General features: G+C 45.2%; 1 protein-coding gene across 4 annotated transcripts in view; it reads right to left on the bottom strand.

Annotated features, from left to right (window-relative positions):
* Positions 1-771: 771 nt before the first annotated feature.
* The window catches only part of LOC132881789 (zinc finger protein 43-like), a 72,166-nt gene continuing 45,330 nt past the window's right edge, over positions 772-27,607 (bottom strand). Inside the window, exons 1-5 of one of the 4 annotated variants that reach the window (XM_060914738.1) lie at positions 24,098-24,140; positions 22,697-23,135; positions 16,145-16,262; positions 14,015-14,255; positions 772-2,689 (exon numbers count right to left, since the gene is read on the bottom strand). In XM_060914738.1, coding sequence (XP_060770721.1) covers positions 1,510-2,689; positions 14,015-14,255; positions 16,145-16,262; positions 22,697-22,969 — 1,812 coding nt within the window. In that variant the 5' untranslated portion in view covers positions 22,970-23,135; positions 24,098-24,140 and the 3' untranslated portion in view covers positions 772-1,509. The other 3 variants (XM_060914704.1, XM_060914730.1, XM_060914694.1) reach the window with 3 other exon arrangements.

The raw sequence follows: 27,607 nt of genomic DNA, 5'->3' as shown, positions 1-27,607 counted from the left end.
TGAACTGTCCAAATGTCAGATCAAATGTCATTTATTAAAATCAATGGGTTTCTTTTTTTGCTCCAATAATTACCATGTGGTTGTTCTGGTGGTGATGAACACTGGATGAATCAGATTTATTATTAGTAGGCCTAGTCATGTGTAGATCTATGTGCAGTAAACACTGATAAACAGTGGGTCTCTACTCTAGTGTCCCTATTGTCCGTGCAGGTTAGTAACTGCATGGTGTGCAACTGTGCATGTTATGATGTACCGGTGTATATCAGGTACATCATAAACCTGTTTACTGACAATGTATTTACGAAACACAAAGGGTGGATTTTGATGCTACTTCAAGAAGCAAAATGCGATTTGAAATACCTGGGAGAACACTGCTCTTTACTCACTTATTTCAGGGTTAATTATTTGTTGAAGTTAACATTCATAGTAAGTGTCCTATTCCTTCGATTGCTTGCGTTCGGACACAAGCAAGAGCGGGGGGATACGTAAGTGAGCAGTAGCTCACAGTTGATCTTGTTTGTTATGCTTTTCATGTTTGTATCATGTTAACTAAATGTCTGCTTTGGGTGAGTAATGTTCTCTGTTAATAAATAAACCAATACAAAATCATGAACATCGACCAGCAATATCGCACAAGCATGAGAGCTGTTGTCCTGAACGTCAGCAGTGCTGTGATTTGGCTGCAACACAACTGTTATTTATAAAATGTGTAAAGTGGTCATGTTGAACCACTTTTTTGAAATTAAAAAAAAAAAATTCTTCCAGGAATGGTTCCGTAATTTCTATTTATTGTGTCGGCAAGAGAGACAGCAGAGTCTGTATGATACAAATAACAGGAGAAGACTATGTGGCAGTTTTGACAAGGCAGGCTTTATAAGGTTGAAAACGGGTCTGTGAATTAAAAATTAAAGCTTGTTTACTGAGTAAATGTCTGCATCCTTCTTAAGCCTCGGTCACAACCGGCCATACGTGCTCCTATGGCCAGTCTACGTGCAAAAAAACACAAGAAACGCACGGAGGGCGCGCGTGAAACGCACGAGAGCGCGCGTGTGACGTGCTGATTTTCGAGCCGCAGAGGTTCTTTGTCATGTCAAACAAACTCTACAGGCGCTTACCTTTTTTTTTCAGGTTGCAAGACAAATTTATGGCCAACGCGCATCTTTCTCCACGAAAAAAAAAGCAGCGATTTGGGAAACGCCAAAAATCGCACGGCCAAAAAATCGTACGTCCGGTTGTGACCTAGGCTTTAATAGACTTTTTTCCATATCTTTAAAAAAAAATTTTATATTTGTACATGTAAATACTTAATTTATCTAGAAGTTTTCTCTATTTTCTATTCTCTGTTTATCCTGTAATGATGCTACTGGAATTTTTATTTCCCTGAGGGAACCCTCCCAAAGGGATCAATAAAGTTTTATCTAATCTAATAACATTTATCAATGTAGGACTTCAGACATTATTTTTCCTCATGAATTATTAACCAAAGCTTTACTGCAGAACTGCCACCATTTATACATCGCCTTCCTCTCGGTCACTCATTATTTCTTCCTCCTGAGTCAAACCAGAGTCATGGTGTCGTTGCTTGTGGTTCTTCAGACTGACGTTGTGACTGAATGACTCTCCACATTGCTCACACGAGAAAGGTTTCTCTCCAGTGTGGACGCGCATGTGGGAGGTGAGGTTTGCTAATTGGTTAAAGGAATGCTCACACACTTGGCATTTGAAAGGCTTTTCACCAGAGTGGATGAGTTTATGCCTCCTCAACTTGGTAATAGTCCTAAAGCCTTTCTTGCAGATATCACACACACATTTATGTGGACCTCGGTGGGACTTAATATGTTTATTGCGTTTGTGAATCCTGCTAAACTTCTGTGAACAATCTGGACAGCTGTATGGTTGAGATTCTTTAGGATGAGTCTGCTCATGTTCCAGTTTTGCAGACTTGGTTTTGAAGACCTTCAGACAGTATTTACAGGGATGATCATAATCCGAATGGAGCTGATTGTAGTGCGTCTTTAAGCCGACCTCAGTGAGGAACCTTTTCCCGCAGTCTGAACAGACGATTAATTTGATTTTGTGTTCACAGACATGCTCTTTATTTGCTCTAACAAACTTGCCACAATCCTGACACAGTATATTAAATGGTTTGGCTCTGTGCTCCTGTTCAACATGTGTCTGAAAACTAGCAACATCATCAAACTGAAGAGGCAGGGTTTCAAAATTATGTGTTTGAACGTCGTCACCTGCACTGCACTGAGAACAGCAGAATACTTTTTTGTGTTGAAGGACAGAACAGGAGAGCGAGGCCTCGGTCTCACATTGTGTACACCACACCACAAGTTCACCCTCACCATCCTCCTTTAAAGCTGTGAACAGGTCTTCATCCATGGACACATCAGAGTCTGTGGCCTCTTCATCTAAACATGGCTCCCACTCATCTGAACTATCAGACTTCCTCTTTCTTTTCTTTTTCTCTTCTTCTTCTGAAAGGCTTGCTTCTTCATCACTCAATAAACTTGTGGGAGGATGACTCCTCCAGTCTCTGTGGTAGCCACAACTCTGGCAGTCCTGTGTGATTGAAGACAGCTTCTTGTTGCCCTCAATGGTAGTACAGCACTCTCTCTGACAAAACCAGCAGAACTGGAAAAGCTCCAGCAAACATTGCATGTTCACCATCACCTCAGTACTCCTGAAAAGAAACAGGGGGAGAAAACAATATCAGTACATTTTGGAACCAAAAACAAAAGGGTCAATCTGCGCCAAGTCAACCCATGACCCATGTCCTTTGGCCTCAGATTTTCTTAATTCTGCCACTAAATGTCCCTTTACACACCAAATGAACAAATCTGAAGTTTGAGCCCTCTGTCAAATACATTTGTGAAATATAACACTCTGTTCTGAGTTTCATATTGAATTAAATGTTACATCCAGAAACCTTAACTTTTCTATGGCTCGAAACCAGTGATTCTCAACTGGTGGGTCACAGATCATTTAATAATAATAATAATAAAAATAAAAAAGCCCTGTGATGACCTGGCAACTTGTCCAGGGTGTACCCCACCTTTCGCCCGTAGTCAGCTGGGATAGGCTCCAGCTTGCCTGCGACCCTGTAGAACAGAATAAAGCAGCTACAGATAATGAGATGAGATGAGATAATAATAAAAAAATGGCTTTAGGAGCCCCACTCTAAGTCTCAGTGCTCTTCCAAACTTAGGAAAAAGACAACCTCAAATTAACAGTATTTTGTAAACAAATGTCTCAAGCAGGGATTGAAAGTTGTTTAAACTGTCTGCAATGTGGTTGTGAATTGGAATTGAATTGCAAAGTCTTGGGGCGCAAACCATAAAGGCTCCATCTTTGTAGCTGTGGCAGCAGAGTCGTGTTCAAGCTTTAGTTTGTGAATCAAGGGTGGGGCCAGGGAAGATGAGTGACAAAGTCATTACACCTGTTGTCAATTAATGTTGTTTGTGTCTGTTGCAGTGATGAAGGAAAGAAAGAGAGCAAAGAGATGAGGTCTCTCCCAACCAGATCACCTGTCTGTGAGTACAAGTGAATGAGCATAGTAAAGCTGAAAAGCAACAAAATTAGTAAAAATAAAGCCTGTGTTGACAATTTCCCACCTATCAGCACTTCAGTATTCCTCCCACGTCAGAGACATGCGACAGTGGTGCCGAAACCCAGGATACTGAAGGGAACCACTCCATGGAGTCCTTGGCACTCAAGGACCTCATCCATGCCCTTGCTGCCACCCAACAGAGCCAGCACCAAGCCCTGATCACCCTTCGGAAGGAGCAAGAACAAGGCTTCGAAGCCTTGCTGCTGGCCCAGCAAGAAGATCACCAGGCATTCTGGCACCTGCTTGTGTAGGCAGGATCCTCAAATGCCACCGCTGCAAACCCACCCCCACATTGCGCTAATGAAGATGGGGCTGCATGATGACCCAGAAGCCTTCATCGCGCTCTTTGAGCAAGCGGCCAAAGCGTGGGGGTGGCCGGTCAAGCAACACATGGCTCATTTACTACCGCTGCTGTCTGGCGAAGCCCAGCTCACCATGCAGCAGCTTCCTGCTGACAGTCAGCTTTATTACGTTGACTTGAAGCACGCCATCCTGCAACATGTCAACCGTTCCCCAGAACACACCCACCGATCACCTCTCCTGGTTTCCCCCACCATGAAAATGGGGGCTGGACCCCCTGCAGTTGGCTCACCGCACCTGTGGTGTCCCCCTCCTTTCTTTCCCTTCTGTGTCTGTGTCTTCTCTCCCCCAGGTGAGTGATCCCCAAATCGCCAGTGCAGAGGTGAAGCCTGGGCTGGTATGCTTGCACTGTGGGGAACCCAGGCATCTCCAGGGTCAGCGCTCTGCACTGGAGGTGGGAGCTATGGTCTGGATCCCTGATGCCAGAGACTGCCCTCAATTGGGCTGGGGCGTATCACATACTGGGGAGTATTCAAGGGGATGATGCATTGGTGGATTCTGGCTGTAATCAGACCTCAGTCCACCAAAGCCTTGTTCAAGGGGAGGCATTGGGGAAAGCACAAGTGGTGAAAGTTCTGTGTGTACATGGGGATGTTCACAAATATTCACTCGTGTCCATCCACATTCTATTTCAGGGGAAAAAGCATAGTGTCGAGGCGGTGGTTAGCCCACGCCTCACCCACCCACTAATTCTGGGGACAGATTGGCCGGGGTTTAAATGTTTAATGGAACGTGTAGTAGTGGGCAGGTCCTGCAGTAACGTCACGAGGGGATTATGGCGTAGCATTGACTGGGGAAGCCGTCTCAGCCATCCACATCAACACTACGTCTGGGTGATGCGAGGAGCAGGGAGCAGCCTGCTCCTCCTCTCTCTCTCTCTCGGGGATTCCCTCAAGGATTTCCTGTGAGAACAAGTGCAAGACAAGACTCTGCGTCATGCCTTTATCCAAGGGAGAGTAATCGATGATCAGACTCTCCAGCCAAATGCAACACCCTCCTTCCCATACTTTGCAATTATTAAAGATAGACTATACCGAGTGACGCAGGACACTCAAACCAGTGAACAAATAATCCAGTTATTAATCCCAAACAGCCGTAGCGAACTCATTCCATGCGGCTCACTTTAATACAATGGCCGGACACTTTGGTCAGGATAAGACACTTGACCAAATAATGGCCTGCTTTTATTGGGCAGGAATTCGCGGGAATGTCCATCGCTGGTGTGCGGCATCCCACGAATGTCAAGTGGTGAATCTAGCGGCCACTCCAAAAGCACCCTTGCGCCCTCTTCCTCTGATCGAGACCCCCTTCGAAAGAATTGGCATAGATCTCATTGGGCCATTAGATCGGTCAGCATGGGGATATCGCTTTATTTTAGCCCTAGTGAACTATGCAATGCGATATCCGGAAGCAGTGCCGCTGCGTAACATTTCCGCGTGTAATGTAGAAAAGACACTGTTTAAAATTCTCCTCCGAGTCAGGATTTCCAAAGTCGTCCGGACTGACCAAGGCAGTACATTTCTGTCACGCACACTTCGTGAGCTTTCTGAGTTATTGGGATTAAATCCATTCACACCAGCATCTATCACCCACAAACAGATGGCTTGGTAGAACGATTCAAACACTTCAAAACTTAATTTGTAAGCGAAGATGCATGTAATTGGGATAAATGGCTTGAGCCCCTGTTATTCACAATATGAGAGGTCCCGCAAGCCTCCACAGGATTTTCCCCATTTGAATGATTATACAGGCATAAGCCTCACAGCATTTTGGACGTCCTCCAGGAAAACTGGGAGGAGGGACCTTCAAATAGTAAAAACAAAAAATTCAATACATTCTTGACCTGTGCATAAAGCTCCACACACTCACTCAACCAAGGAGGATTTATGGCAGGCACAAGAATGTCAAGCCGGGCTGTACAACAAGGACACACGCATTAGAGTTCATACTGGGAGATAAAGTACTCGTATTATTGCCCATTTCAAGCTCAAAATTGTTCAAGTGGCAAGGGCCCTTTGAGATCATACGGTGAATCAGGGACATCGACTATGAGGTGAGGCGAACAGATAGGCGCGGGGCGCTACAAATATACCACCTCAATCTGTTAGAACACTGAAACGAGGGAGGTCCCCGTAGCACTGGTGTCTGTAGTTTTGGAAAGGGTGGAGCTGGGGCTAGAGGTAAAAACGAAAGTAACCACTCAAGCCACTCCGGTCCCCTGTGGAGACCACCTTTCACCGGACCAACTCACAGAGGTTGCCAGATTGCAAACAGAATTTTCCGACATGTTCTCACCCCTTGCCAGCCGCACTCATCTCATGGAACACCACACTGAGATCTCCCCAGGGGTGGTGGTGCGTAGCTGCCCATACAGTTTTCCCGAACAAACCCCCCCGACACACACCAAACACCTCACATTGAACTGCTTGATCAATAAGGCACCGTTCACTTTTATTCGAAACTGGATTTAACAAAGAGAAAGGTAGATCCCAAGAAAAAACGGCCTTTTCCACACCGTTTAGCTCACACCAATTTGTCATGCTTCCTTTTGGGTTTTTGGCGCTCCCGCAACGTTCCACCAGCTCATGGACAAAATGCTCTGCCCCCATGCCACGGCCTATTTAAATGGCATCATTATATATAGTAATAATTGGCTGTGGCACCAAGAACACCTTAGGGCCATCCTGGAGTCACTGAGGTGTGCAGACTTCACAGCTAACCCCGAAGAGTGTGTGCGATTGGGCAGGTGGAAGTACTGTATCCAGGTTCCCAGTTGGGTCATGAGCAGGTGCATCCCCAAATTGACAAGACTGCAGCGATTGTGGCCTGCCCGAGGCCCAAAACCAAAAAGGGGGTGAGGCAGCTCCTGGGGCTGGCAGGTTCATAGCTAACTATTTGGACATCACTAGCTCACTGACTGAAGAAGAAGAAACCTTTATTCGTCACATGCACACTTCAAGCACAGTGAAATTCATCCTCTGCATTTAACCCATCTGAAGCAGTGAACACACGCACACACTCAGAGCAGTGGGCAGCCACACCAGCGTGCCCGGGGAGCAGTCAGGGGTCAGGTACCTTGCTCAAGGGCACCTCAGCCCAAGGCCGCCCCACGTCAACCTAACTGCATGCCTTTGGATTGTGGGGGAAACTGGAGCACCCAGAGGAAACCCACGCAGACACGGGGAGAACATGCAAACTCCACACAGAAAGGCCCTCGCCGGCCGCTGGGTTCGAACCCAAAACCTTCTTGCTGTAAGGCAACTGTGCTAACCACTACACCACCGTGCCACCCACTGATCTCACTAAAAAGGGAGCACCAGATCTGGTCCAGTGGACGGAGCAGTGACAACAGACCTTCACCAAGGTAATAGCTGCACTGTGTGGGGGGCCACTTTTACACTCCCATAACTTCTCTCTCCATTTTATTTTTCAGACAGGTGTGTCAGAGGGCTAGGGGCTGTTTTGTCCCAAAAGCTGGAGGGCATGGAGCGTCCAGTGCTGTACATCAGCCACAAGCTCTCGATGCGAGAAAGTAAGTACAGCACGAATCGAGAAAGAGTGCCTGGCCATCAAGTGGGTGGTCCTCATCCTACGGTACTACCTGCTGGGGTGCCCCATCACCCTCTTTTCAGACCATGCGCCACTCCAGTGGCTCCACCACATGAAAGATACCAAAGTGCCGATCACCCACTGATATCTAGACCTCCAGCCTTTTAAATTTGAGGTGGTCCACAGGCCTCAGGTGCAGATGGTGGTGGCAGACTTTTTATCCCAATGGGAGGGGGGGCATGTGGCAGCAGGGGCGTGCTCAAGTATCAGTTTGTGAATTGAGGGCAGGGCCAGGGAAGGTAAGTGCCAAAGTCATTACACCTGTTGTCAATTAGTGTGTGTGTGTGTGTCTGTTGCACTGATGACTGAGGAAAGAAAAGGATGGCAAGGGCAAAGAGGCAAGGTCTCTCCCGATCAGAGTACTTGTATGTGAGAGTAAGTGAATGAGTGTAGTAAAGCTGAAAAACAACAAAAATAGTAAAAAAAAGTCTGTGTTGACAATTTCCCGCTTGTCAGTGCTTCAGTATTCCTCCTACGTCAGAGACATACTACAGTAGCTCAGAGTTTGATGATGGTACTGTGAGCAGACTTTGGTTCGATGATCTTAAATTTATGTTGAGGCTTGTCAAGAGTTCTTTAATGCACTCTGGTGCTTGATATTTGAGACATCTATATGTTAAGAGAAGGAGCTTGAAATCAATTTTTGCTCTTATGGGTGACAAGTGATGATGTTTTAAGATGAGGGAAATGTGATCGCTCTTCTTTGCTCTAACCACCACTCTTGTGGCAGAATTTTGCACATGCTGGAGTTTGCCAATTTCAGTCGATGGTCATCCAAATAGGAGGCTGTTGCAAAAATCGAGTTTTGGCATGATGAAAGCAGGTATGAGACTTTCACAGGTCATCCTAATCAAGGTACATTCCATCACAGATGCTGGCTTTTGCACCCTTCTCTGATAACAAACTGGATGGTCATGTTCACTTTGGCACAGACAACTCGATGTCTGGTTTTCCCAAAAGCAAGCTGAAATGTGGACTCCTCTGACCACAGCACACGTTTCCACTGTCTTTCCAGCCATCTGAGATGAGTTCAGGCCCAGAGAAATCGGTGGAATTTCTGCACAGAACTGATGAATGGCCTCCTCTTTGTGTAATAGTTTCAAATTGCATTTCTGAATGCAGCAATGGACTGTGTTACGTGACAACGATTTTTCAAAGTACTCCTGAGCCCACGTGGCTATATTTGTCACATTACCATGATGGTTTTTCAGGCAGTGCCACTTGAGGGCTCGAAGGTCACGCACATTCAGCGGTGGTTTCCGACCTCGCCCTTTACACACTGAGATACCTCCAAATTCTCTGAATCTTTTCACAAATATGTCCTGAAGATTTTGGAAGACCCAATATCTTGCACTGAGAAATGTTCTTTTTGAATTGACTAACAATTCTCTCATAAATTTTGGCACAAAGCAGTGAGCCACACTCCATCCTTGCTTGTAAAGACTGAGGTTTTGGTGCTGCTCATTTTATACTCAATCATGCTCCCAATTAACCTACTTATTGTGGAATCTTCCAAAATGATGTTACTTGAATATTCTATAAAATGTTCTCTTATTTTGCCTCTGTCCCAACTTTTTTGAGCGTGTTACAGGCATCAAATTCTAACTTTGTTTGCGTTTACAAAATACAATTAAGTTGGTCAGTAAAACTTTTGAAAATCTTTTCTTTGTGCTTTTGTCAGTTAAATAAAGGTTCATGTAAAGTAACAAATGACAGATCTTTCTTTCTATTGTATTTTGGGAAATATCCAAACTTTTCTGGAAATGAGTTTGTACATAGTGTCCCATTTTCATATTAATGATGTTAGTGAATGCCTTTGCACTTGATTAAACGTGCTCTGCATTTAATAAACTGATATTTTCTCCTGTATGCCTTGCCTCAACACCAGGCATTGCCCGAATGCCTGATTTACCTGACCAAGACGTTCGGGCAGAAATATTTTAGCAAGTTGGGCCCGTTTGGGCTCACCTATGGTTGGTTTCTTTAAGCACAAAAATGATTTTCGAGGGAGTACATTACAAAAAACAAGACATATTAACCAGCATCCATGCCTCCCCTGTGATCATCATTTTGGTTCTTTCTTTCCAATTTGTAACGGCAATTCTGATTGCCTCACTTCAGGTGCATATGCGCATTTGTGTGCGTGTTCTTAAAGTGGTGCATATCGTGTTTACCATCCCCCTCTCAAGTAGCATCTGTGATCAGGGGATTCTCAGCAGTCAAAAGTGACTGGAGATCGCACACACAGAGAGAGATACATTTGTGGGTAATTACAGGTATATGGATCTGTGATGCCTGCTGGAAGAGAAGAGCAGGGAGGATTGGGAATCGAGCAGCAGTCGTTTTTTTTTTTTTTTACACCCGATACCAAAACTTGTAGCGTCCTAGCAACCATCTCAAAGACGTGGATAAAAAGCCCAGAAACTCTTTATTTACCCAGGCAAAAACGATACAGGATTTATCTTGTGTCCTGAGCCCCAGATTTTTAACCCACCCACATACAACATTTTATATGCCTCCATGCTCTTCCAGGTTTTCATCTGTATGTCCGTGCAGAATGATGTCTGCAGCACCAGGTACTTTTACCCCTTTTCCACCAAATCAGTTCCAGGGCTGGTTTGGGGCCAGTGCTGGTGCTGGTTCACAACTCGTTCAACTTGCGAGCCAGCTGAGAACCAGTTTGCTTTTCCATAGCTCGCGGTGCTAAGGGAAGTCATGTCATTACGTCGCTGTATACGTCAGTTATGTTGCTACGTTTGCATAAACCTTGGTGCGAATATCGAAGCAAAAACAACACGGAAGAAGCAGCAGCAGCAACAACAACAATAATAATGGATGACTTTGCATTTGTACAGCTGCTGCTTCTTGTCGCTTAAAAATGGCGATCTTTCACGGTCTTGTTATTGTTGTTGGTCTTAACAACTCCACCCCCCGCTGACGTAAGCGGTTCTTTCCTCTGGCCCAGCAGAGAGTTGGTGCTAGCCTGGAACCGGTTTTTCTGGCCCCAGAGCCAGTTCTTTGTCAGTGGAAACAGAAAACCTGGTTCCAAACTAAGCACTGGCCCCGAACCAGCCCTGGAACTGCTTTGGTGGAAAAGGGGCATCTGAGATGTCAGGGAACTCAACGGATGGATAATTTTCCAACTCCTAATGAATGAATAACTTTATTTAAACACAATAAGTTGATCAGCAGAGCTGGTGGGGTAGTGCATGTACAAATACAAAAGACTAAAATATACACAATCTTTTGAAAAACAAGCCCTTAATATCTGTTGGATTATCTGTTATTTATCTTCACATTAAGTTAATTAATAGTACGCATAAGTATTGTCTTTGTATTTAGTTATGGTTATGACAATTTTATTCTGCTAATGTCAAATTTAGGTGGTAAATTTTTCTTTTGTAAGGAAAATCCTTCTTTGTTAGCATGTAAGGATCTAATCCCCTCAAGTGGTTTCTATATCCACTTCTTTTGAGTGTACTTCTTGGTTTTAATAACTTGCTTGTTTGCTGAACACAAACATGGCAATAAGTTCTTGTGTTAATGAAGCAGACTCCACTGTTGGATCCCTTTTGACCGTGAATGCCCTGCATGCATGGTTTGGCTTCTGGCACATCCATACAGTTTTAAATACAATACCTACAATCTAAAAATTTGTTTTTATTGCATTTATTCAAATTCCCATCTGTAACACTCCACACTTGTTATTCAGACTAATTAGTAGACAAGGATTCAGTTTGCTGGGGAGCATAAAGATTGGAGTCCGGAGCAACGGAAAAAGGTCATGTGGTCTGACAAGTCCAGATTGTGCCTATTCCTGAGCGATGGGTGTTTCAGGGTAAGAAGGGAAGCACATGAAACGATGCACCCATCACGCATAGTGTCCACTGTACAAGCCTCTGGAGGCAGTGTTATGATCTGGGGTTGCTTCAGTCAGTCAGGTTAAGGATCAGCAATGTTATAGGGCAATAAAATCAAGTCTGCTGACTACCTGAAGGACCATCAATGGATTTTTTTCTCCTCTGATGGCACAGGCATTTGCCAGGATGACAATGTCAGGATTTATTGACTCAAATTGTGAAAGAGTGGTTCAGGAATCATGAGGAAACAAAGAATCATTTTCACATATAATTTGGCCACCACAAAGTCCTCACCTTAACTCCTCTGAAAGTCTCTCGGATGTGCTGGAGAAGATTTTCAGAGTGGTTCGACTCTCCTGCCATCATGACAAGATCTTGGCGAAAAATTAATGCACCTCTGGATGAAAATAAATATGACGACACTGTATGATGTCAAAACAATGCCACAGTGAATGCAAGCCAAAATCAGAGATCAAGGCAGTCCAGTGAAATCTTAGGCCCTGTCCACACGGCAACGGATTCAGGTGACTCCGATACAATTGCTTATCGTTTAGGCCTGGCGTCCACACGGCACCGGCGTTTTGGGTGCCCAAAACGCTATCTTTTTGAGAACGGGTTCCAGAGCGGAAAGATCTGGCAACGTTGCCGTTGTGAAGTCGTCTGGATGAGTAGAACGGATTTGTTTACGATGACGTCACAACCACATGTGCTTCACGCCGGGTAGAAGTGTAACGAACTCGATGCGAGTTGTCAACAAATCCTATAACTTGGTTCATGAAACGCGCTTACAAAATATTTTCACTGTGAATATTTATTGTGTAATGGTGCAAAGTGAGAGAGAGAGAGAGAGAGAGAGAGAGAGAGAGAGAGAGACAGAGAGACTCTGCCCTTAGGGCAGAGTCAATCCCGCCAGCAAAAATAGGGAAAAAAAGGAGCGATCTCATATCTTCAGATGTTGGTTTAAGTCCGACAATACATTCCTCAAAAAGGGCGTAGAGGAGCAAATTAATCCATCAACGTGTCGCATTCAATTTATTCCAGACCATTAAAGACGCCGCCTTCCGCGTAGAATCATACGTCATCCTCGCCGCCATACTGGATAGGTCAAAGCGGAGAATAAAGATTCATGTGCTGCGTTTAACTGTACCAACAGGTTTACCGTCCAAACGAGATCACATGGGATTACCTTTCACAGGTGAGAAACAACAAATTAATCCATCAACGTGTATCATTCAATTTATTCCGGACCATTAAAGACGCCGCCTTCCGCGTAGAATCATACGTCATCCTCGCCGCCATATTGGAGAGGTCAAAGCGGAGAATAAAGATTAGCTGCATTTAACTGTACCAACAGGTTTGCCGTCCAAACGAGATCACATGGGATTACCTTTCACAGGTGAGAAACAACAAATTAATCCATCAACGTGTAGCATTCAATTTATTCCGGACCATTAAAGACGCCGCCTTCCGCGTAGAATCATACGTCATCCTCGCCGCCATATTGGAGAGGTCAAAGCGGAGAATAAAGATTAGCTGCATTTAACTGTACCAACAGGTTTGCCGTCCAAACGAGATCACATGGGATTACCTTTCATAGGTGAGACTGGAAAAATACTTTTCATTGTATTTGGTCATTATAATGTGATTTTACGAACAAATTTTCCTGACTTTGTGGCTAATATGAAGTCTCGCGCATAATAGTTTATGCGCATGCGTCCTTACTTCTTCTATTGTTCTGGTGTCTCCGAAGGGACCGTCTTACAGCGCCCCTAGAGGTGTGGCATGTGTATTGCATCGTTTTCAGCAAGCGCTGCGTTGCCATATGGACCTGATATTTTACTGATTGTTGCCCATTTGGACGCGATATATTTTTAAATAACATCTCATTGCCGTTGTCGTGTGGATGTAGCCTTAGGTCCTCTCTTCACCACAGTCATGCTTAAACGAACTGCGAACAATCAATATCTTTCTGCTGAAAGTCCCCCTTCATGGCTTGGCTCATTGCCAATTAGACAATCACAATAAGACAAAAATAAAGTATTGTTGTTGAACTGCAGCCCCTCCAGATTGGGGATTGGAGGAGGAGAGAAAAAAAAAAAAAAGCAATTTGGGGATATTCAAGGGTGGGCATAAAATACTGAAAATTTGAATGACTTAATTTTGAAGTACTTGATGTGTAGTTTGTTTATACTAAACTGTCATTTGTTCAAATCTCCTTCAAGGTAAAAATATTTTACAACTATATTGTTTTAGACCCTTGCGGCTTTCAGGCAATACCTCAGAATACATTTCTTGCAGAATGGCTTTTAACTGGGTAATCGTATTAACTTCATAATTTGAATAAAGTTAATATTCAAATTTGGACACAAACCTTGTTTTTCAAACAATGCAAGTGGTAATAATAAGTCATGGGGTACTCAAAGGTGGATGCAGATGTGGCTCTGTTCATAACAAATGATATAAAGAATAACTCCTTTCAGTACAGGCCTTCAATAAAAGGGTAGATCATCTGAGAGAGAAATACCCTCAGTCAGTCATCTGTGTGAAAAGAAAATGCTAATGCACTCACGAAAACTGAGACAATTCTATTGTAACTGTGATGGACTCGACAGGATCATCGGTGGGAGCCTGTGGTTTAGGGACCTCTGTGGAAAGATCTCCCACGTCTTCCTCCTCTACATCAATCTGAGATCTTTTTGCTGGCCTCGGAGCCTTGAATGGTGGGGATGCCAGCGGACAACTTGTGGTCCAAGGTGCATCTGTGGTAGTCGTGCCAACCTCCACACTTACAGAACCTGAAACTTGTGTACCTAAAGAAAAACACAGCCATTCTTTAGACATAGCATTTTGTTTCCATGACCATTTTAAATACTAGCATATAAATATTACAACACTATCCATGTCTAGTGGTGAAATGAGTCATTCCACTGGTATAATAGTAAAACCAATGAGCTGCTCACTGGTGATAGACTGATCATTACAGAGTAACGACAGACTAGAATGTCTGATCATTAACATGTCAATGTGTCATAAACAGTCATGAAAACGGGTCAGGGGTGAAAAAGGTGAGAAGGGTGCGCGAGTGGTGACGTGGCCTCTGGTGTTTGGGGGGTCCTCCCCCAGAATAAATATTATAGCCTCCTTACTAAGTATACTGTATTGACATTTGCACAAGGACATACAGTAGAAATACAAATTCAAATACATGTAGTTATAGTGAAATTATGCCCTGGAAAAAAATGTGAATAATAGAATGAAGAAAGTGGAGAACACACAAGGAATAGTGATCATTTTTTCCTTTTATTTGCCTGGACCACCAGTGTCTCCATGGCCCGCTTTCGCTGAGTTGCCACATGTTTCAGCCTTGCCCGCTTCTCTCCTTCAGCAGTCTGTTTCTTGGCCTGCTGAGCACTGCAAGTTGCTTGAAAGCCATACTTGCTCTGCTGCTTTTCCTCCTTGTTCACCCTCTGCTGGTGTTTGTATGTGGCTGCTGCAGAGTTAATGTTCTTGCACAATGTTCTGTCCACTTCCCCAAACTTCACGTCCTCCCTTCTAAAGAGCTGCATAGCTGTCTTCCCCCTGGACATCAGCGTGTACTTGACCGTCTGTATTGCATTAAATGTTTCCACATTCATGTTGCCACTCCTTTGATCAATTACATCATTCATCAGACTAAATGAGGACTCGACTCTAGGTCCATGAAAGATGGAAAAGCAACACTTAACTAGTGCACCCAGGGAGGGGTACTTGTCTGGTTTGTCGAAGACATGACCCCACCACTCCACGACGCTCTCTCCCTCCTTGAAGCTGGGGATGGTCAGGTCAACACTGAACCGCACAAGTTCCCTCTGGATATCCTGATCTGCTGGCAAGAGGTGCCCCAGCATACCACTCAGCCTGCCAAGATATGGAAGTACCTGCAGCTTTCAGTTCTTTTTAAATCAAGGCTGAATACTTTCTTCTTTGCTGCTGTCTTTTATTAAATCAAATTTGACACTTTTAATTTGATTTCTTTCAGCACGGACAGCACTACAAAATGGCGTCTCCACTATACAGTGCCCTATATAGTGAGTAGCGAGCAATTTCGGACACAGGGATTGTCAAAAGACGCGTACGCCCTCTTTCGAATGCTGACGTAAACAAGCCGGAAGTTTTGTTTGTTTTGATAGCAATCAGGAAAGTTTGCAAAAAGTAGGAAATTCAGTCCGATGACTCAATCCAGCTTCCAGCTTCTGGTGGTCTGGTCTGCACTCTGACTGGTGTGTGCACGCTCTGGCCAGCAGGAGAAGAGGCGCGAAATGATGCTGCTTGCCCTTCGCAGCGAGATGTACTCGTCGCTATGGCGTCAATATCAAAGCAGGAGGAGGAGGCGCAAACCGGCACGAACTGTCTATGGGTGCGAAGCGACCTCCTTGCCCTTTGGGTCAATATCAACCCCCCCCCAATTTTTTTTCCCATCGGATCTACACGATTCACGTAGGTCACCCATTTTGGTTTCAAAACGGCGAATTTCGCTGAAAGGTGAGGGATTTTCATGTATGATAAATAACAGGACAGAACTGTGGTGAAGAAATTTGGCAAGATGGTTACTTTTGTTCGCAAAAAACACCACCAGCTTGATGGAGTCACAACTAAACATAGGAAGCTTTAATACGCTTTTAGAAGCATATAAACAAATTAAATTACCGACAACACAAACCTTTGCTTCGAACATGAGGGCTTAGTGTATGCAAGGAGAGCTGTGTACCCTGAGATGACTGGCTGGGTGGGTCTGTTTGGCAACCAACATGGTTACCCAACAAGGTCTGTAATGTACTCTGGAAGAAAGATGAACAAAAAGCAAAAAGCAGATGCATAAATAACACCAACTTTGATGTAAAATAACCCAAACAACGTACCTTCAAGATCAGTTGAGGCTTTCACATAAAACTTCTGAAAACTTTTACACAGATTCTTGCCACAAAAATTAAAGTGTTTTTTTCTACCAAAGTGACACGAAAAGACTGTAAAATGTACTGCACACTAAATGTGGTTGCTCGCAAGTAGTTTTTACAGGTCATAGCAAACCTATGCAGAAACCCCAAATATTAGGTCTGTATCTCGAACAGTTTGGAAACTTAAATTAAATTGTATGCACTTCACTGAACAAGCCCGTCAGTCCCACTTTTGACATTCACAGCTACTTTGATATGGCGTGTACAGCTTTCGAGCAATTCCAGCGTTATGGACGTGACACTTGAACTCAAAATGGCAACAAATGACCCAGTGCATGTTTTATTGTCTCCCAGTATTTAAACAGGTGTTGCATATTTTAAGGCTGTACCATACTGGAGAAGTGATAGAACAAGAACAATTCCCATAGTACATCTCGGGCATGCCAGAAAATGCCAATAAAAGATGCGTTATGGATGTGACAGAAAAAGTATCACTTTTCTTGGGTGACTGTACATTTTTATCAAACTCTGTGAAATTGTAAACCTAATGTCGAAATGGAGATATCCGTTTGATAGAGGGGACCAAGGTGAATATTAAAAAATCTTTGTTTAAAATATTTTGTATTTCATGCAGAGTTTCGGAAGGATGTGACGAAATTCCGTTATGGATGTGACGCGTCTGAAATAGACATGGCATATGTTTAGAAAATCAGCAATTTAACCACCATAACCCTTTGAAAAACTCTCTAAATATCAGCTAAAACTATCAAAGTTCTTAAATAATATTTAGGATGGCTATTGTTTTGCTGTTTTGTGGATTTTAGCATACATTTCTGTGGCTTGTGGCAATAATATAGAATTGTACATGATCAAAGTTGATTTTAGCTTGGGTTTTACATTATAAGAAAGAAAGACTGACAGTGACATATTAGGTGATCAAAATATTTATTTATGTATGTATTTATTTGTTTATTGCCTAGGTGATATCTCTGGGAGTGGTTTTGATGTATTACATGTTGCTTTATTTTTGCATGGTGAGGTTGACATTTACATGGAATTGCCCTTTCATACTTTTCATAATCATGAAGTTTTCAAACTTCATGACTATGTGACGAGGGCTACATTCAAAAATGTAATCAGTTCAAACGTATCTTCTGTACTTTTCCTCCTGCAAGGCTCTGAAAATGGCTAAAATTTCAAAACATAACAAAAGGACACTCCTTTAAGAGGGTCTCATTCAAACACTATGCTTGATAAAGCACTCGGAGTTTTCTTTCCTGTCATTTGTGACACATTAGACCATGTGCAAGCAGTAACTTTATTTATTATTGTTGTCCAAGCGTCAGGAACTTGATGGTGTTGACAGTCTTGAGAGCTTCGCCACCTATGGTCAGTGGCGGCGGCGTGCTCTGCACGGGCCTTCCTGAAGTCCATGACTTTCCTTGGTCTTGTTGACATTCAGTAAGAGGTTGTGTTTTTTGCACCACGCTGCCAGCGGTCTTGTTGCTTTTGGTGATGAGACACACAACTGTAGTGTCATCAGCAAACTTGATGATGTGGTTGCTGCCGAGACCGGCTGTACTGTCACGGGTCAGAAGGGCGAAGAGCAAAGGGTTCAGAACACATCCCTGGGGTGAACCTGTGCTCACTGAGATGGAGCCTGATGTGTGAACACTGGTTGCGCTGCCATCTTGGGGCGGTGAAAATATGAAAATGATGGTTAACTGCCTACATGGTCAATTTTCAGGAAGTGTGTAAATTGAGCACGTCAAAAATTATTCTGACATTCTGAGAACAGTAATAAATACACTTACTGCTTACACCTGGTCTAATACATCATAAATGACAGGAAAGAAAACTCTGGTAAGCTTTATTTAGCATCGTGGTTAAGTGAGACACACTCAAAGGGGAGCCGTTTTGTAACGTTTTGAATCTTCGGCCATTTTCAGAACCTTGTAGGACGAAAAGTGCATAAAACACACCTGATCTGACTGCATTTCTTTTTAGTTCTACACAAAAAGTGAGCTTGAGTCACACAGAGCTGTACATGCCATATCAAAAGCTATGAAATGTGAGAAATGGGACCGACAGGCTCGTTCAGCAAAGTCTATGAAATTAATTAAAATTTTAAAAGGCTGTAGTTTCAAAACCTTTAGAGATAGACCTAAGATTTGGGATTTGTACACAAGTTTGGTATAGGTATAGATGTCAGGAGAATCTGTAATGGTGGCCTGGGAAATTTCTCAAAATGGGCACGTTAATATGGAATAGGGAAGTAAAAGAAATACCACAGAACTGTTTTGCTATGGTCTTCACGCTGCTCATTTTTATGCAGACATCCAGATACTTGTGTACATATGAAACAAAAATTCCAGAAACTAGTACATACATATTATTTACACAACTTGTATGCCCCATCACATCCCTAATATCGTTTAAACTCCCTCGCTTCGCCAAGTTAACCTGAACAGCTAACCACGTGAAGTTGTGAAAATTAAAGGTGTCATTGCATCGTTTTTTCATTCATTTTACAGTGGTCTCTAGTTTGAATGAATGCCCTGTGAGCCAGTTTTGGTGAAAAAAATGCTGTGGTGCTCCTGTTTCAGGCTGTTCTAGTTTGGTGGAGGAGTGGGTGGGGAGAGAATGACAGGATTTCAGCTCTTATTCATTAATATTCATGACATGTAAATGTGTTACCTTTGATTGGCTAACAGCACTGTGACGCTGCCTCCAGTGAGTGCTCTTGGTTTTCTCTGTTTAGACGAGAACAATGTCCTTGCACTATTAGCAGAGCTCTGAGCGGAGCACCATAACTCATGCCCCTTTTCCACCAAAGCAGTTCCAGTGCTGGTTCGGGGCCAGTGCTTAGTTTGGAACCGGGTTTTCTGTTTCCACTGACAAAGAACTGGCTCTGGGGCCAGAAAAACTGGTTCCAGGCTAGCACCAACTCTCTGCTGGGCCAGAGGAAAGAACCGCTTACGTCAGCGGGGGGGGCGGAGTTGTTAAGACCAACAACAATAGCAAGATCACGAAAGGTCGCCATTTTTAAGCGACAAGAAGCAGCAGCTGTACAAACGCGAAGTCATCCATTTATTATTGTTGTTGCTACTGCTGCTTCTTCTGTGTTGTTGTTGCTACGATGTCCACGCAAAGGTTTATACAAACGCAGCGATGTAACTGACGTATACAGCAACATAACTGACGTGGCTCCGCTTAGCACCCCGAGCTATAGAAAAGCAAACTGGTTCTCAGCTGGCTCGCAAGTTGAACGAGTTGAGAACCAGCACCAGCACTGGCCCCGAACGAGCCCTGGAACTGATTTGGTGGAAAAGGCGTATCAAAAAAAAAGGTAAACACATCGAGTCGATTTTTTTGTGATTTGTCCGTGTACCACCGGTCATACGCACCGCCTCGTGGCCAGCGTTAGTAATTACCAGTCATACGCACCGCCTCGTGGCCAGCGTTAGTGATTACCAGTCATACGCACCGCCTCGTGGCCAGCGTTAGTGATTACCAGTCATACGCACCGCCTCGTGGCCAGCGTTAGTGATTACCAGTCATACGCACCGCCTCATGGCCAGCGTTAGTAATTACCAGTCATACGCACCGCCTAGTGGCCAGGGTTAGTAATTACCAGTCATACGTACCGCCTCGTGGCCAGCGTTAGTAATTACCAGTCATACGCACCGCCTAGTGGCCAGGGTTAGTAATTACCAGTCATACGCACCGCCTCATGGCCAGCGTTAGTAATTACCAGTCATACGCACCGCCTAGTGGCCAGGGTTAGTAATTACCAGTCATACGCACCGCCTCGTGGCCAGCGTTAGTAATTACCAGTCATACGCACCGCCTCGTGGCCAGCGTTAGTGATTACCAGTCATACGCACCGCCTCGTGGCCAGCGTTAGTAATTACCAGTCATACGCACCACCTCGTGGCCAGTGTTAGTGATTACCAGTCATACGCACCGCCTCGTGGCCAGTGTTAGTGATTACCAGTCATACGCACCGCCTCGTGGCCAGTGTTAGTGATTGCCAGTCATACTCACCACCTCGTGGCCAGCGTTAGTAATTACCAGTCATACGCACTGCCTAGTGGCCAGCGTTAGTAATTACCAGTCATACGCACCGCCTAGTGGCCAGTGTTAGTGATTACCAGTCATACGCACCGCCTCGTGGCCAGTGTTAGTGATTGCCAGTCATACTCACCACCTCGTGGCCAGCATTAGTAATTACCAGTCATACGCACTGCCTAGTGGCCAGCGTTAGTCATTACCAGTCATACGCACCGCCTAGTGGCCAGTGTTAGTGATTACCAGTCATACGCATCGCCTAGTGGCCAGTGTTAGTAATTACCAGTCATACGCACCGCCTCGTGGCCAGTGTTAGTGATTACCAGTCATACGCACCGCCTCGTGGCCAGTGTTCGTGATTACCAGTCATACTCACCACCACGTGGCCAGCATTAGTAAATACCAGTCATACGCACCGCCTAGTGGCCAGCGTTAGTCATTACCAGTCATACGCACCGCCTCGTGGCCAGCGTTAGTAATTACCAGTCATACGCACCGCCTCGTGGACAGCGTTAGTAATTACCAGTCGTACGCACCGCCTCGTGGCCAGCGTTAGTAATTACCAGTCATACGCACCGCCTAGTGGCCAGCGTTAGTAATTACCAGTCATACGCACCGCCTAGTGGCCAGCATTAGTGATTACCAGTCATACGCACCGCCTAGTGGCCAGCGTTAGTGATTACCAGTCATACGCACCGCCTAGTGGCCAGCGTTAGTCATTACCAGTCATACGCACCGCCTCGTGGCCAGCGTTAGTAATTACCAGTCATACGCACCGCCTCGTGGACAGCGTTAGTCATTACCAGTCATACGCACCGCCTCGTGGCCAGCGTTAGTAATTACCAGTCATACGCACCGCCTAGTGGCCAGCGTTAGTAATTACCAGTCGTACGCACCGCCTCGTGGCCAGCGTTAGTAATTACCAGTCGTACGCACCGCCTAGTGGCCAGCGTTAGTAATTACCAGTCATACGCACCGCCTAGTGGCCAGCGTTAGTAATTACCAGTCATACGCCCCGCCTCGTGGCCAGCGTTAGTAATTACCAGTCATACGCACCGCCTCGTGGACAGCGTCAGTCATTACCAGTCATACGCACCGCCTCGTGGCCAGCGTTAGTAATTACCAGTCATACGCACCGCCTAGTGGCCAGCGTTAGTAATTACCAGTCGTACGCACCGCCTCGTGGCCAGCGTTAGTAATTACCAGTCATACGCACCGCCTAGTGGCCAGCGTTAGTAATTACCAGTCATACGCACCGCCTAGTGGCCAGCGTTAGTAATTACCAGTCATACGCACCGCCTAGTGGCCAGCGTTAGTCATTACCAGTCATACGCACCGCCTAGTGGCCAGCGTTAGTCATTACCAGTCATACGCACCGCCTCGTGGCCAGCGTTAGTCATTACCAGTCATACGCACCGCCTCGTGGCCAGCGTCAGTAATTACCAGTCATACGCACCGCCTCGTGGCCAGCGTTAGTAATTACCAGTCATACGCACCGCCTCGTGGCCAGCGTTAGTAATTACCAGTCATACGCACCGCCTAGTGGCCAGCGTTAGTAATTACCAGTCATACGCACCGCCTAGTGGCCAGCGTTAGTAATTACCAGTCATACGCACCGCCTCGTGGACAGCGTTAGTCATTACCAGTCATACGCACCGCCTCATGGCCAGCGTTAGTAATTACCAGTCATGCGCACCGCCTAGTGGCCAGCGTTAGTAATTACCAGTCATACGCACCGCCTAGTGGCCAGCGTTAGTAATTACCAGTCATACGCACCGCCTAGTGGCCAGCGTTAGTAATTACCAGTCATACGCACCGCCTAGTGGCCAGCGTTAGTCATTACCAGTCATACGCACTGCCTAGTGGCCAGCGTTAGTCATTACCAGTCATACGCACCGCCTCGTGGCCAGCGTTAGTAATTACCAGTCATACGCACCACCTAGTGGCCAGTGTTAGTAATTACCAGTCATATGCACCGCCTCGTGGCCAGTGTTAGTGATTACCAGTCATACACACCGCCTAGTGGCCAGTGTTAGTAATTACCAGTCATACACACTGCCTCGTGGCCAGTGTTAGTAATTACCAAGTTACGTCTCTGGGTAGAAACTAGCGAGCTAGTGTGGTCATAGATAGCCTATAAGTGTAACAGCCTAGCTTGTGACCATGTCATGCATGCTAACGTGGAGAATATGAACATGCTATTTTGTAACAAAAACCTTCGAACAAAAAGTTCATGTTTTACTTACAGCTTGTGAGCTGGTGGTCGATCGTCTTGACGGTACAGATCCAGGTGTTAAAAACAACCTCGAAGAAAAACCACTTCTGAAGGCACCGAAGTTTATAAAGTCACTGTGGTTGAAATGATCAGAACACAGGACTAACGCTGCATTATACTTCGCTGGTGGTGTTCCAAAGATAAATTCCAACCATTTCTTCTTCAGCTCTTTTTTCTTGGGCAAGACATGCAATGTTGATGTGTTACTGCCACAAATAACACAGGCACGAACCTGTTCAGCCATGTGTTCAGCTTGCTGTTAGGTCCTCTTCGCTAGCTACTGAAGAAACGGGCTCTGCTATCTCTCCTCGCGCTTCAATCCAAACTTTCTTCTAATTTTCGAACTTACGTAGGTTCATAGGGCTTGTTCTGATTCGTTCGTTCTTCCACCTGTTTTCTTTCACAGGCTACTACAGGGAATGGGGGTAGAAGAACATTTTCACATGCAACTCGGACTGAACTATGGTATTTCAAAAAGAGCCAGTATTAAACGTTTTTTGTTGGAATGGCACCTTTAATTATTACTGATTAACAATACTTCTTGGGACCAGAAGAAAATTACAGAGAGTTTTTAACAGATGTGCATAAATTGAAAACCTTTGCCTCTGACCTTTAATCAGTTTGCGTGGCCTGAGTCAAAACAGTCTCACAAACAACCGAATTTCCCCTTAAGGCGAGAGTTTCTACAGTCTGACCTGTTCCCAGGTTGTGTAGCCGCTGTTTCGGAACACAGAAGAAATATTTTCGCTAATTATCGGGTTTATTGTTCTAGCAGCTATGAGCGTTGCCCGCCGCCATTTTTTTTCAACAATGTTTTGTACATCCCGTTGTCAAGCACAGCGAGCCAATCAAGATACAGGATTTTACATCAGGATGATTTTACGTCGTTGGACCCCGCCCACAAAATAGCTGCGCTGGACAGACGACTGAAGCCGTTTGGCCGCCATATTACCACACCCATCGCGTGTATTTAAACATTGAAATCTGGAGAGCTCATCTGGCCGCCATCTTACCACTCGCATCCCGTGTATTCGGCTTGGTGGTTTGTTGATGCTTTAAACGGGCTCGTGGAGGTTTCCGGATGTTATATCCGCAGCCTTTCTCGAAATGAACCCTCGGCACGTAGATATAGCCTCCTGGGAGAAAGCCCCATTTCAGCCCTTTTCCCAGTGCGTCGTTTTGCTAATGAGAAGCATGGAGGTGGGGGAGGGGCTTGACCAAGCTGCAGGCATGCTGCATGCTTTTTGGTTTTGTAGCGCAGAGTACCTGGCTAACTGCAGGAAGCGGTTAGCTGCACAGCTAATGTAGCCATTGCAAGGCTAACGCACTGATTTTAAAACACAGCAAAACGACTTAACAGTTATACACTTACTTGTTCGGTGTTTGTGGCTGATGCGGCAGGGATGCTTGGTACGGACCCAGGCTTCAGTGACAGTTGATGTGCAAAACCTGCCCTGTACTGTCCCAAGTTGTGGAAACATTCATCAGGAAAATGCTTCCGACAAACATACACCGTCTTAGGTAGACTCGACGGCGTATTATTGGAGTAAATAAAATTAAGCCACTGCGTCTTCAGGGGCTCTCCCGTCGGCAGTAAAAACAGACTCCTTTCTGTGTTGTCACATCCATGTACAGCGCAATTTCCATGCTTCGCTCGCTTAGGCGGTACCATGTTGTTGTGTCCTCTATGGTCTCCTCACTACAAAATTGAAGTGACGTGTCTATGGTGGCAACTTTTGAGCTGGGTGGGGCAATCAGTGGGTGGGAATTCAGAGGGGGGGGCGTGGGGATCATCTCCCTTGCTGACGTAGTAAAGGAAAGAGCCTATCAACGCGCCATTCACAAATGTTGACAAAGGGTGGGCATAGTTTGGTTTACACATTATGACATTTCTAGCCACTGGGGTGACTTAAGAAGGTCAGAGGAACTCATTTTAACATTAAAAAAACTCAGAAAGTGAAAATTTAATGCCATGGGACCTTTAAACGTTTTTTGTTGGAATGGCACCTTTAATTATTACTGATTAACAATACTTCTTGGGACCAGAAGAAAATTACAGAGAGTTTTTAACAGATGTGCATAAATTGAAAACCTTTGTCTCTGACCTTTAATCAGTTTGCGTGACCTGAGTCAAAACAGTCTCACAAACAACCGAATTTCCCCTAAAGGCGAGAGTTTCTACAGTCTGACCTGTTCCCAGGTTGTGTAGCCGCTGCTTCGGAACACAGAAGAAATATTTTCGCTAATTATCGGGTTTATTGTTCTAGCAGCTATGAGCGTTGCCCGCCGCCATTTTTTTTTTCAACAATGTTTTGTACATCCCGTTGTCAAGCACAGCGAGCCAATCAAGATACAGGATTTTACGTCAGGACGATTTTACGTCATTGGACCCCGCCCACAAAATAGCTGCGCTGGACAGACGAGTGAAGCCGTCTGGCCGCCATATTACCACACCCATCGCGAGTATTTAAACGTTGAAATCTGGAGAGCTCATCTGGCCGCCATCTTACCACTCGCATCCCGTGTATTCGGCTTGTGTGTTAAACCGTCGTTTCTGATCGAACATGCACCAAGAAAAGTATCTCCTGACTCTTTTCCTCCTTTCATTATCTCCTCTTATTTTCTTCACTTTACCCCCATTCCTTACATATCTTTATAGCGCTTCCCTTCATTGTTAGTGTTTTTTTCCCTTTTCCAGTTCAGTCTCTACTCATTTTTTGAACGACTCTTTTACTACGATAACTCTTTTTAAGGAGATTATTTCAGTTTTTCTCTTATATTTTGTATATTTCTCTTTCTTGCTTTCTTTCATTCACACAGACAACAGTATTTTTTGGTCACATAATTCACTGTGGGGCGGCGCGGTGGTGTAGTGGTTAGTGCTGTCGCCTCACAGCAAGAAGGTCCGGGTTCGAGCCCTGTGGCCAGCGAGGGCCTTTCTGTGCAGAGTTTGCATGCTGTCTGCGTGGGTTTCCTCTGGGTGCTCCGGTTTCCCCCACAGTCCAAAGACATGCAGGTTAGGTTAAATGGTGACTCTAAAAATTGACCGTAAGTGTGAATGGTTGTCTGTGTCCAGGGGTGTAGCACCAAATTCTGGGCCCTATGCACAAGCAGTGGATATATAGTATATAATCTTTTGGTGCAAAATGGTGCATATTACAAGGATGAATTAGTAAATATAAACATACAGTGTGCACAGAATGACGGTATGAGTGTGCAGATATTTCACAGTTGATGTTACTGATTATTTGAGTCTGGTTTTAGCTGTTCATCACAGAGACAGCCTGAGGGAAAAAACTGTTCTTGTGTCTGGTTGTTTTTGCATACAGTGTTCTGTAGCGTCTCCCAGAGGGGAGAAGTTTAAACAATTTGTGACCAGGGTATGATGGGTCTGCAGGGAGTTACCTGCCCGTTTCCTGACAGGTACAGGTCTTGGATGGAGGGCAGGCTGAGACCAATAATTTTCTCTGCAGACCTTATTGTCCGTTGCAGTCTATTCTTGTCCTGCTTGGTGACCAATCCAAACCAAACAGTGATGGAAGAGCAGAGAACAGACTGAATGATGGCAGAGTTTAATTGTGTCAGCAGCTCCTTAGACAGGTTGAGCTCCCTGAGCTGGCGCAGAAAGTACAACCTCTGCTGGGCTTTTTTGATGATGGTGACTGTGTTGGTCTCCCACTTCAGGTCCCGGGAGATTGTGGAACCCAGAAATCTGAAGGTTTCAACAGCAGGCCACAGTGTTGTTGGTGATGGTGATGGGCGGCAGGGTGGGGGGGCTCCTCCTAAAGTCCACTGTCATCTCCACAGTTTTGAGCATGTTCAGCTCCAGATTGTTCTGACCACACCAACAGACCAGCCGTTCAACCTCCCATCTGTATGCAGACTTGTCACCGTCTCGGATGAGGCCGATGACCGTTGTGTCGTCTGCAAATTTCAGGAGTTTAACAGACAGGTCACTTGAGGTGCAGTCATTGGTGTAAAAGGAGAATAGCAGTGGGGAGAGCACACACCCCTGGGGGGCACCAGTGCTGATAGTCCGGGTGCTGGATGTGATGCTCCCCAGGCTCACCTGCTGCTTCCTGTCAGTCAGGAAGTTTATAATCCACTGACAGGTGGAGGAGGAGGGCACAGTGAGCTGGGTGAGCTTGGTATGGAGGATGTCTGGAATGATTGTGTTGAATGCCGAACTGAAGTCCACGAACAGGATCCTGGCGTACGTCCCTGCAGAGTCAAGGTGTTGCAGGATGTAGTGCAGTCCCATATTGATTGCATCATCCGCTGACCTGTTTGCCCGGTAGGCAAACTGCAGGGGGTCCAGCAGGGGGTCTGTGATGTCCTTCAGGTGTGACAACACCAGTCTCTCGAAGGACTTCATGACTACAGATGTGAGGGCTACAGGCCTGTAGTCATTCAGTCCTGTGATGGTGGTTTTCTTGGGAACTGGGATTATTATGAAGCGTTTGAAGCATGAGGGGACTTCACACAGCTCCAGGGATCTATTGAAGATCTGGGTGAAGATGGGGGTCAGCTGATCAGCACAGACCTTCAGACAGGAGGGCGACACACCGTCTGGGCCGGGTGCCTTCCTGATCTTCTGTCTGCAAAAAAGCTGACAAACATCTTCTTCACAGATCTTGAGTGCTGGTGTGGGGTCAGAGGCGAGAGGAGGCAGAATAGCAGGGGGTGTAAATGGGCCTTTAATGGCTGGGGGAGGGGAAGAGGTGTGAATGTGTCAAATCTGCAGTAGAACACATTCAACTCGTCAGCCAGTTCATTGCAGTGTTGGGGGATGGTCTCCTGTAGTTGGTGATGTTCTTCAGGCCTCTCCACACTGACGCCAGATCGTTGGCTGAAAGGCTGTTTTTGATCCTTTCAGCATAGC

Source organism: Neoarius graeffei, chromosome 1 (assembly GCF_027579695.1).
Source record: "Neoarius graeffei isolate fNeoGra1 chromosome 1, fNeoGra1.pri, whole genome shotgun sequence".
In the NCBI taxonomy this organism is placed as follows: Eukaryota; Metazoa; Chordata; class Actinopteri; order Siluriformes; family Ariidae; genus Neoarius; species Neoarius graeffei.
Note: the sequence above shows the minus strand (reverse complement) of the source record. Positions and strands in the feature narration are given on the sequence as shown.